The following is a 12,417-nucleotide window of genomic DNA, read 5'->3' as shown; positions in this document are numbered from 1 at the left end:
GTTTTATGTGTTTATTCATATCTGTGAAATGTTGTAAGTCGAGACTGCCAAAACTTGGCTGCAACTCACTTTCAAACATCCATGAGCATTAAATGGGCTTTTCAATAGCCAGAAAGTTCCATTTTTACTTCATTAGTCTTATTACATGAAAGCCACATTGTTATTATTGTACAGGAGCATGCCCGGGTATACAAATTCACTTTAAAAAACATTTGAGTAATACAACCAGGAACAAAGACCAGGTCCATACCTAAAAGTCCACAACTTTCTCATCCATAATTATTGAACTAGACAGAGCTTGTCTATTGATATGACAGTACAGAAAAACAGACTTGATATTAGGGCTGCTCAATTATAGCAAAAATCATAACCATCATATGGGTCAAAATTGAGATCACGATTATTTAACACAATTTACTCTTTAACTTTGGAAATATCATGCATTTATTGAATATTCAAAAAAACATGTCTTTTTAACAGTGGATTTCCTTGAACTCTAAATATAATTCAACTGAGAAAAAAATAAAATCAGATCAAATAAAATAAAATAATATAAATATATGTATATATGTATATTGTCCCATGCCCGGCCGGAACGCCCCTGCTGCATATGTTCCAGGGGAGCAGCCATGGGCTCCTCAGTACCTCCCCCGGGATGTTTGGTGGCAGCCTCCCTGGGTGACGATGGTGCCTCAGTTTCCCACAGGGCTCCATGGGAGATGGAGTAATCCACAACCCTGTGGGGATCTGGGATGGCCGCCAGGGGGTGCAGTATGGATCCCAGAGCCAGCCTGGACACCTCTACAGCCCCGCCCGGAAGTGCAATCAGCAACAGGTGATCAAGCACCTGGAGCATTTCTGGGTGGGCTATTAAAAGGGCCAGCATCTACCACTCAGGAACCAGAATCGGGAGGAAGAGGACGAGGTTGCCTGGGAGGAGTGGTGGTGCCAGAGGAAGGGTTGGTTTGGTTGTGCTTTATTTGAAGTGCTTTGGGACTGTGTATTGCCTGTGGGGTTCACGGGGAAGACGTGCCCCACAGGTGAAGAAAAATAAAAAGACTTTGTGCTTTTATACGTGCCTCAGTGTGAATCTGTGCCGGGTCGGGCATCTATATAGCGCCTTATTTAACACTGGCGTAGTCGGCAGGATGCTCCGCCTGGTTCAAGGCGGGGACCTGTTCCAAAAAATTATTTGACTTTCTGACTTTCTGTGCATGCCGGCGGCTCTGCGCAAGCTGAAGGAGTGCCTTCAGCCTGCAGAGTCGCTTTCACAGGTAATACGTGCCCTCCGTGAGGAATTGAAGAAGCTGGAGAGGAAGGCAGTCGCGTCCGTGAAGTTGCGTGAGTGGACAGAACGACATGACACTGGATCCTTTGGCTGGAGCGGTACGGCAGGGCAGGTGAGCAGGGCCGGCCCCATACAGAATAAGGGAGACCCCACTGAAAAGACCTGTGATGTGAATGATCAGAATCGAGTAGGGGGGGGCTCCGATAGTGGATGCGACGGTGAGAGCCGAGCGCGCAGTGAGGGGAGAGAGGGCAGGCAGGACGCAGGCTGATGAGTGCCGCAGGTCCAAACCATCACGGCTTCCCAGAGAAAGAGGAAGAATTGAGGGAAGAGAGCCGGTTCCTCCGGTAAGGGCGGACGTGAGGCAGGATGCTCACATCCGGAGAAAGGCTGTCCTCTGCGGAGGCAGAGGGAAACCCCAGTGTCAGCTGAGAAGGCAGGGGCGCAAGCAGTCCCATCTGTTGACCTAACTAGAGGGGCATGGAACCCGCAGAGGGGGTGCCGAAGAGGCACGTCCCGGGGTGCCGGTCGGAGGGGGGGAGCGCTGCCTGTGCGCAGCATGGAAGGACGCCAGGTGGCAGTGTCCAGGCAGCATCTCCGCCCCTGTTTCTGTCTTTGATTTTGCAGGACTGGACCCTGGACATGCAGTAGGACCTGCTTCGACAGGTCTTTGCTGGCGATGGGGCACTGTGGCGAGTGGCTGGGGGTGGTACCCTGCCGGGTGACTGCCCTGGTGGCTTTGGGGACCATGAGAACAAAGCTTTGAAACTCAACCCTATAGGGGCCCATGGTCACCGCCAGGGGGCGCCCCGATGCCTGTGGAGCCCTGGCCCTCAGCACTTCCGCCACACCCAGAAGTGCTGGGGGGAAGAAGACCAGGGACACCCGGAGTGCTTCCGGGTGCGCAGCCGGTACTTCCGCCACACTGGGGAGTGCCGGCAGAAGCTAATCGGGAGGCACCTGGAGCACGTCCGGGTGAAGATAAAAGGAGCCGCCTCCCTCCATTCGATGGCTTGAGTTGGGAGTGAAGAAGGACGGAGCTCGGGAGGAGTGGAAAGGAGGCGGCCTGAAGAGAGGCATGAGTGAGAGAGGCCTGGACTTTGTGGGAGTTTTGGTGTTGTGTGTGCACCTGTGTAAATAGTAATATATATAATAAACATGTTGTGGGTGATTTAAACATGTCTGCCTGCCTGTGTCCAGGCCAGCTTCCAAAATATGTATTTAATAAATAAAAAAAAAACGACTAAACATAAAACACATATACAAAAATAGTAAATAAATGTTAATTATATAATTATTCCTTTATTATTATTATGTTTGAGAGAGATTATCACAGAATAGCTGACATGTATGTTAGTTAATTATTTATTATTCTTATTATTATTGTTAAGATCACATACTACACAAAATTAAATCATTACATATTACACAAAATTATGAGGAAGGAATCCTACTCATTTATGGCCAAGTGGTGTATACACCCGAAGCACTGAAGCCTCACCAATCCATTGACACCAGCCGCTAGCTTTATGTTTGAGGTATCATCTGTAGTGATACAGACGAGCTTGTCCTCCTTTAATCTCCATGCAGCCATCGCTTCACTCAATCCATAGACAATGTTTAGCCCTGTGTGGTTTTCAGGAAAAAACACTGTTTGGAGACACTTTTGTCTTGAAATTGAAATCACTGCAGATGTAATGAATTGTAGGAGTGATGTAAGGCTCCTTGGTCCAGCTTGACTATATGTCTGTTGTGGTGGCAAAGTATATGGCTGTATACACATCATTTTCAACTTCCTCACAGCATTTATTATACAGGGTGAACAGTACAACTTTTTTGAAATGGTGTTGCAATGGTATCGCGTAACTCTTTTCTAAAGTGTTTACTATCTTCTTGAATACCTGGTTGGAGTCAGTGCTAATCAGACACATCTTTAGCTGGGAGGAATGTGATGGCATCTATTATTTCTTTATGTCTTTGAGATATAAAGCAGCCAGCAATTGCTTTATAAAAAGTGTCTTTAATCAATAACTGTGTTGTGATGGAAGAAATCGAGAAGGCTGTACTTTTCTCCACTTTTGTTGCTTTATTACTTGGTCATAGACCACTTTGTGATTGAATTTCAGATAATTTAACAAATTATTTGTGGTTAAGACTCCTGTATGTAACAAATCTTGCACAGTATATGTTGCTGTTCCTTGTTGGATTCCTGGAAACTGAAGTGTTTCCAAACAGCTGAATTGGTCTTACTTCTCTTGGTGACCAAAGGCTCTCTTTCCATCATCTTGGCTTGGGCTGAACTAAACATGCAACAGCACAGTGGGAAGTGAGTTTGGGTTTTTAAGGAGGGGCGAAATTTATAACACAAGACAAAATGGGAACATCATCGCAAAATGAAATGCAGCACCATAATGGTCTTGTCTTGATTGTTTTTGGGTTTTTTTTTCATAATCTTTGCAAGCTAAACTCATAATTAAAATTAATATTCGATGATGTGTAACAGAACGCTGTACAAAAGTTTAAATATCTGTGGTTGAACTGCTCCATGAATGCTGAAGTGAATAACCCTGTCTAATGCAAGCTCTTTTTAAATTGTAAATTGACACTGCCTATTGACTTAAAGGATCAAATGACATGGTATCTGTGTGCTGTCTCTATGTTTTGTAAGATCCCTAAGTCATGGTTATTCACATGTTTTCTTATTTGGGCAGAGTACAAAGAGTAAGATGATGCCTTTATAATTTCTACTAAGTCATCAGGACCATACAATATATTTATATTTTATTTTATGATGCCACTATTGTACCTTATTTACTGGATTGAATTGGGATATCACTTCCCAATAAATATTGGAAGAATGTTATTTAATGAGTTGGAAAGATTTTTGAAATCACACCCAATTATTGTGTAGTACCCTAAGCAATGCTTATTGGAATAGACTGCCAATTGAATTTATGTCTTTAATTTAAAAAGGCTGTTACTATAAAGTTAAGACCCTATTCAATGGCCAGAGCTGGCTAGAGTGAGCCCTTTCTAATGCTTAGTTATCTGCTATACAACAAATGGCAACATCTGAGAATAACAAGTAAATACATAAACACTAAAGCCAAGGGTTCAATTAGAGAGACCTTAGCACAGTCGGGAAATCATCCAAACTCCCTATATGGTTGATAACAACTGCTGAGTAAAAAGGATATAAAGCAATAAGGACTCATGAAAACAGAATTTATGTCACATAACTATAGGTGAAGTCATTTATACATGTCCATGCCTACATCACTGTGTCTTCAGAGATCTCAAAACATTCACGAACAACATCATCTTAAATACTGTAGTGATGAACATGAACTCCTTTTTGCATATAATTTCAAAGAAGCACTAATGAGTGCTTCTTAAAAACACTAAAGATGATCTGGAGTATACAATACAGAGAAGTAAGGAGAATAAAGAAACAAGTTTAGTCAAAGCAATTGTCCTGGCACACTTTTTACCACCCACAGAGTGAATAAAACTAACACAGAGTGACTGCCCACAATCCAAAGGATTAAAACTGATTTTCAAACCTGTTATGATTTGAAAACAGGTTGTTTTTCACAATCCATGTAATACAGAAGGAGACCAGTAAACACTTAATCGGCTGGCCAACCAGACATTAACACCACTTTTATTTGCATAGACAGCAGAGTCTAGGTCTGGTTGAGTGCTGGCCAATCCTGGGTACTGTTTTCTTGTGGGTGGGTAAATTTCACAGACATGGGTGTGCTGCTTTATGCAGCTTTGTTATTTTAACAAAAAGAGCACAACTCTTGATGTGTTGACTACACATAATGTATTACCTCACATTTTCTGTTCTCAAACCAACTGCAGGAAAATTTGTAAAAAAAAAAAAAAAAAAAAAAAAGGGAGTCTATGCCATGTCTTCTCCTAAGTCCCTAGCAATACAAATCTTTTTGTGGTATACTATTACTTTCTCCAGTTTGCATAGAAAAATGTGAATCATAGAATAATGGTGAATAAAAGTGTGCTGATAGGTCTTTACTTAAAATGGCAGTCACATTGATTGTTTATCCAACTATGTTAAACAGCCCAAATGAATCTAATATGTGAAAGTTGTGTTCTACATAACACAACAAGATATTTGGGGACAGGAAGCTTTACATGTTGGAAATGTTATTAAAAGACAGCTAAACTAAGCATAAGGATACTAATGAGATTGCTGGTTTCAGAAAGAGAGCAATCAATTAGCTTACCTTCACAATGTTTGCCATCACCAGTATAGCCAGATTTGCATATGCACTTATATGATTTGAGGGTGTTCTGGCAGATAGCATCAATATTACAATTATCCAGTGTTTCCACACACTCATCAACATCTGCAGAGAGAAACAGAGAGAAATGGAAAAAAACATGAAGGAAAATCTCCAATGTTACATCTTCAAAACTGCAGGTGTAACTCATTAATCTTTTCATCAATTGCTTTCCATCAGTCATGTGCTCTTAAAGACATCTAGAAATTTAATCCTATTACTTTTCTACTGTAGACCTTTTAATGGAAGATGTATTATTTTAGAAGTATTATAAACTATGCTAATAACCACTGAAGAAATCTGGTTTCTAAAAATTCAAAAATAAAACAAGTTCTTGTAACAGTTGGAATATCTGACAAAGCAATTGAAGTACTGTTTGCGATATTCTTTGTGATATTCTTGACACTGCAGAAAAATAACTGAATAACATAATATTAGCATGACCAACTTAATCCTTTTTAAAGGCCAGTAGTGAGGTGGGCTGAAGCACAGAGCCCAATACAGCAGTTCTTGGGTGTAAGGTAAGAAACAGACGTAGACAATTCAGCACTAATTTACAAACTCATACTTGCAATCATATCAAGACAAATTCAGAGTCACTGATAAAACTAGCATGCATGTCTTTAGTAATGTTTGATGAAAACCAGGTGCCAGGGCAGGGAGAATATGCTAACTCCACACAGAAAATCACCATGTGGCTGTCCTACTACGCATTGCAACATCATGCCACTCTAACAGAAAATCAATGATTATATTTGGATAGTGATAACATACATTTATTAGGTTATAAACAAGCACTTATAACAGGACTAAAACCAACAAATCATCTATTACTTTTCACAATCTGAATTCAGAGTTGTGGGTGGTATTAGCCTATCCATTTGTGCAAGGAGGGACCAATTGTAAATGGGGTATCAGTCCATCACAAGGTATACGCTCATTCAAATTAAATGCAGTTACAAATGTAACCTAAACATCGTTCATATACGACAGAAAAACAAGGACAAGAGGTAAACAAATGTAAAAAGGAGAAGAATGTGAAAACTCCAAACACTGATATTGCAAGAATTTGAATCTTGTTTGCTAGAGCTATGAGACTATACTTCTAACCACTACACCACCACTTTGCCCATTTGCCTTAATTAATTTTAATAATACATAAAAAAATCACATTCTGTATATACTGTGGTTAGGGTTAGGGTTAGGGAATGCACAGGGAGAGACTGAACACTTGCGGAAATCATCGGCGCATACGAACCAGAAGGGAAACTGGCTTGTTCGTCACCCGAGTGTGTGGTCATGAACAGATGCAAAAGTTTGGCGAACTTTTTGGTCGTAACCCGATTTGTACGTGGTCCGAGATGTTTGTGACCCGAGGTTCCACTATATTGTCAGTACTGTAGATGCCTCTATTGTAATCCTTAAATGCCACTTCTGAGAGGCTTGTTTTGTTTTGGATGTGCTCTGTCTCTAGATATGTCAGAGGACTGGGACTTTGTGAAGTGTGGTCTAGCCTCACGTGGGGAGGTAAAATGGGGGGGCAGAGGGACTGGGGTGTACAAGCTATCTCTAATCTATCCTTTTAATCCTTATAATTACTGTACAAGCACCAACGTAACAATAGCCTTCATGGAATAACTCCTGAGAAAATTGGAAATTAAGGTCAAAGCTGTCTTAAGTAAAGACTACAAAACGACAACAAACGTTCAGAAGCAATTTCTCCATGACCGACAGTTAACTTTGTGAGCTGGAATGTTAAAGGTCTGTATCACAAATTAAAGAGAAAGAAAGTATTCTCTCACCTAACACGTCTAAGCTCTAAAATAGTATTTTTACTCTTCCGTTCCAGCTTTACAAAGAAAACTAGAGGTGTGAGAATTCTTATGCACAGAACAATCTTATTTGTAGTATTAGATGTAATATCTGCTCCTGAAGGGAGATAAGTGATCATCATGGGTAATTTATTTAACTGCAAAGTGATTTTGATAAATATCTACACACCCAATGTAGATGATAGGGACTTCATCTAAAATGTATTTGCATCCATTTCACATTTGCATGTGAACACTTTTATAAAATTATAATGGCTGGGGAATTTAATTGTGTTTTAAAACCAAAACCTGCCACAGGGGCGATGATATCTAACACAGCAAAGACAGTAACAGTTTGTAACTGATCATAACTTATCAGACCTCTGGAGATTTCTAAACCCAAGCTCAAGAGCATATTCCTTCTACTCACAAGTGCATCACTGCTACTGAAGAATTAAATATTTATTTACAAATAACAATTTATTGCCTACGATTAAATCTTGTAAGTACAACGCTATTGTTTTCATCTGACCAAGCCCATTTGATCATGGAACTAAAATCATTATGCCCCACATACTATTCTCGCAGCTGGTGTCTTAACCCACTTTTATTAGCAGATGAGAACTGTGCCGAATTTATATCCAAGCAAATCATCTTTTTTTTTTTTTTTTTGAGAGACAAATACATCCTCAGAGGTTTCTGCAGGAATACTCTGGGAAACCCTGAAGGCTTTCTTAAGATGACAGATTATCTCATATCTTTCCCACAGAAGTAAATTGGAAACCAAGAAAGTATCAGAGCTAATCAGTGAAATTACCAGAATAGATCAAGAACATGCCAGGTACTCAAATGAGGCACTTCATAGGAAAAGACAGGTTCTGATTTCAGAACTCAACCTCTTGACAACTGAAGAAACAGAACAACTCATTTTTAAACCAAGACATCATTACTATGAACATGGAGAGAAAGCTAATAAGATCTTAGCTCAACAAATCCACAAGGAGGAAGTTCGCAATGCAATCCCAGTAATCACCAACACAGACAAGAGACAAAATCATTGACCATAAAAATATAATGCACACATTTAGAGACTACTATAAGGCATTATATTCAACTGAGTTTTAAAAAGACAAGACACAACCTAATGCATTTCTGGATGCATTACAGATACCACAACTAGATACTCTCTCAATGCAGAGGAATTGGGTAAACCTCTGGCACTATCAGAATTACTAGATGCTATAAGCTCACTTCAAAGTGGGAAAGCAGTAGGCCTAGATGGCTACCCTGCAGAACGTTATAAAACATTCTCAATTAAGTTAACTCCCCTTTTATTAGCAACATTTACAGAAGCTAGAGACAATAGAATTCTACCTCAAACTTTTCGCCAAGCATTAATTGCTGACTTTCCTAAGCAAAATAAGGACTTATTACAATGCGCATCATACAGACAAATTTCACTTCTGAATATTAATTTTAAGATACTCTCCAACATCCTAGCTAGAAAGATTGAGAAAGTGCTTCCTTCGGTAATATCACAAGACCAAACAGGATTTATTAAAGACAGACACTTAGCTTCCAATCTTTGACGTCTGTTTAACGTAATACATTCACTCACAAAGTCCAACACCTTGGAGATATTGTTATCGTTGGATGCAGCAAAAGCATTTGATATGATTGAATGGAACTATCTTTTCACTACACTGGAGAAATTTCGGTTTGGCCCAAACATTTGTGCATGGATCAAACTGCTGTACACCAGTCCAGAAGCTTCAGTTTGTATTAACATTAATTCAGACCACAGTAGACCCCCACGAAGTCGCGGTTCAGAGTTCACAGCCTCAGTCATTCGCGGATTTTTTCTTAGAACCTATCTAATAATTGTTAGCAGAAGCCGCAAATATCCTCCGCAATTTTTATGGCTTTTGTCGTGGCAATAATGCGCTGTAGACATACCAGGAAGCAACTGTAGAGGAAAACGTGGCTTGGGATGGTGAAAGTACCCAATAGAATTTGAAACTGCAAATCCCAGCAGTCCCTGAAGTGGCTCTGATTGGTCTTCTGCTGAGGGTGCTGGGGCTATTGGGGTCAAAGGATGTCAGCGCAGCTTTTAAAAAGGGGGCCAATGACCAAAAGCAAAAAAAAAGTTTTTGTAATTTGTGTTACAAGTTCCTGTCTGTCTGCCTTCTGTTGGGTTACCTGTACTTATTCATTTTGTCCTGGATCGTTTAGTGCGTCTGGAATGTCTGCCGTCTGCCTGTGTACATGAGAACTATAAGTGGATTTTTGGCCATCCTGCAAAGAAAGGAGCGCTCCTGAACCTTTCCACCCGTCTTCACCATTTCATGAACTAGCGGTAGGACTATCTTTACATTCCCATTCAATGTGCGGACTATCTATTTTCATCATGACATTTCATCCGTTGCCGTTTTTCATGAACGTTTTTCATGATTTACTCTGTATGTTTTGTTTGTGCTTTGTTGTATTTACTGTGTAATCGCCGTAAGGGGAACAGGGGTGGTATCGTTGTTTTCATTTATTTCATTTGTTTTCAATACATTCTTTATTTGCTGTTTGATTACCGGTTTGCTTTGATTTTGTCTGTTTGTGAGTGTGTGCAGGTCGGGCCAAGACTGGGTGCATCCCTGGAATCTCCACCATAAAAATAAATAAATCGGCACCTTCTCAACGGTGTGAATTTTAGCGGCACCGGACCGCTACAGCGTTATTCATTTCTCCTTGCTGCCGATTGACTGTGATGCATCTCCAGCTGTGTGTTCTTGTGTTTTCTGTTTTGTTCCTCTTAACCCTTAAACCGCCACAACCGGCTATAATCGTTTCCCAGTGCCATTTGAGAGGACGCAGGAGCTGATCAGTCAGTGCCGTACATTCATTGAGTATCCAGCTCATGACCACTGCAAGCCCCTTGTGAGCAGGGGGCTGAACACACCCCTAGAAGACACGGCCACTCCTCAAAAAACCCCTCTTAAAAAATGCTGATAGACTACTTTCACATTGCTCCCTTACTGGCTGGGCTTACTTGCGGCTGCTCTGTCGCGTGATAGGCTTCTCACGCGATGCTACACATACTTAAAAGCCTAAACAGCACCTGTCCTTTTTGGCTGATTGCTTTGTTTCTCTCTCCTCTCCCAGACATCCTCTGCTCCTGTTGCTGGTCCTGCTCCCGTTGTGCTCCCCTATGATGTTTGCCTATTCTTTTAATCGAGAACTAACTGCATACTGAGCTCATTTTACTTCTGAAAGAGACATGTTTGTTTGAAGTGTTTGAATAAAGTTCCTGATTCTAAAATCTCCTGTGTTTCTGTGCAATTCTGTGACCCATGCGTGACACCCTGCAGCACTGCAGCCTTACTGTCCTTGGGATTGAGCCGCTGCACTAGACTAGCCTGCCAGCATCAGTGCTTACCTCTGTGTGCTTGAATGGAGCCAGATGAAGCGCAGTTGGCTTGGTGATTTACTGAATTTCATCCATTGCGTTAGTTGCACCATGTACATATTGTTCCAGTAGTTTTTTAAATAGTTTATACAGTTCATTAGCAGTGTGTAAAATGATTAGTGTTGCAGTAATTATGATGCTCTTTGCATGAAAAAAAATGTGTTCCATTAAAATTTCACTTTTTTTTTGGGAATTGTGACGTTTACTTAACACTAGAATTACCAGAGTCTACGAAAAAACTCGTAGATCCAGCCCACCTTAAAACCGTTCTCACCTCTCTTTTGTCTTCTAAATGTGCCGATTAAGACGAGCAACAAGCAGGCGGCTATTCCATCCCCCACCGCCGCAGAACGTTCACTAAGTTTTCCCAGCTCATGCCTTGTTTAACTATCTGGGAGTGACTGAAGTGCTGGAGTTTTAGAGTGGAAATAATAGATCGCTATTTGGAACACACGCATTTCATGTGTGTTCCGTTTCTACAGTAATCTGTGTAAACACATTTTTAAAACAGAAAAGTTTTTCATATTTTAGTAGTACATGACAAAATGTAGGCATAAACTATATAATGTACTAGCAAAATACCCGCGCTTCGCAGCGGAGCAGTAGTGTGTTAAAGAGGTTATGTAAACATATATCTACATATACATATATATATATATATATATATATATATATATATACATATACACATCCACATATATATACATATATACATATATATATATATACATATACACATCCACATATATATACATATATACATATATATATATATATATATATATATATATATATATATATATATATATATACACATATCAACATATATATACACATACATATACACACATACATAAACACACACATATACATATATACATACATACATAGTGCGTTGTAACACGGGCTGTGATTGTTACATGGGAGGGAGACGACAAATCACAGCTTCCCGCTTTCTAATCGGGCCTGTGATTGGTGCTTTGACGGATGCCCAGATCCCATAGTATGTCCCCTTAGGAGAGGTGTTAGGCAAGTGTAATTGAATAGCGGTGCTGCAAGTTTAGCTTTACACCTGTTTTTAAGGCTTATTGACTGAAAGGGGCTTTCATGAAAAAACTTAGGGCTTTGCTACAGGATACACCCTCCACAAGTTAAGGAAGTAAAAATAAAGGTATATATTTCTGTTTTATTTAAACCTTTTAAGTTTGTATGCGGGCGGCATGGTGGCGCAGTGAAAGGTGCCAGTTAGGAGACCCGGGTTCGCTTCCCTGCGTGGAGTTTGCATGTTCTCCCTGTGTCTGTCTGGGTTTCCTCCGGGTACTCCGGTTTCCTCCCACAGTCCAAAGACATGCAGGTTAGGTGCATTGGCGATTCTAAATTGTCCCTGGTGTGTGGGTGTGTGTGCCCTGCGGTGGGCTGGCACCTTGCCCGGGGTTTGTTTCCTGCCTTGTGCCCTGTGTTGGCAGGGATTGGCCCTGTATTTAGGATATAGCGGGTTGGATAATGGATGGATGGACATTTGTATGCATAGCCCCATTTGCCCGTTTTCGTTTT

General features: G+C 40.6%; 2 protein-coding genes across 6 annotated transcripts in view; one reads left to right on the top strand and one right to left on the bottom strand.

Annotated features, from left to right (window-relative positions):
* The window catches only part of taf11 (TAF11 RNA polymerase II, TATA box binding protein (TBP)-associated factor), a 472,816-nt gene that overhangs the window by 9,902 nt on the left and 450,497 nt on the right, over window positions 1–12,417 (top strand). The gene's annotated exons all lie outside the window — the stretch shown is intronic.
* scube3 (signal peptide, CUB domain, EGF-like 3) overlaps window positions 1–12,417 on the bottom strand; it is a 458,024-nt gene that overhangs the window by 360,736 nt on the left and 84,871 nt on the right. For all 5 annotated transcript variants that reach the window (XM_051924638.1, XM_051924639.1, XM_028797022.2 and 2 more), the window contains one exon: window positions 5,539–5,661. In XM_051924638.1, the coding sequence (XP_051780598.1) occupies window positions 5,539–5,661 (123 nt within the window). The remainder of the gene's footprint in view (window positions 1–5,538; window positions 5,662–12,417) is intronic.

This window comes from Erpetoichthys calabaricus, chromosome 3 (assembly GCF_900747795.2).
Source record: "Erpetoichthys calabaricus chromosome 3, fErpCal1.3, whole genome shotgun sequence".
NCBI lineage: Eukaryota > Metazoa > Chordata > Cladistia > Polypteriformes > Polypteridae > Erpetoichthys > Erpetoichthys calabaricus.
Note: the sequence above shows the minus strand (reverse complement) of the source record. Positions and strands in the feature narration are given on the sequence as shown.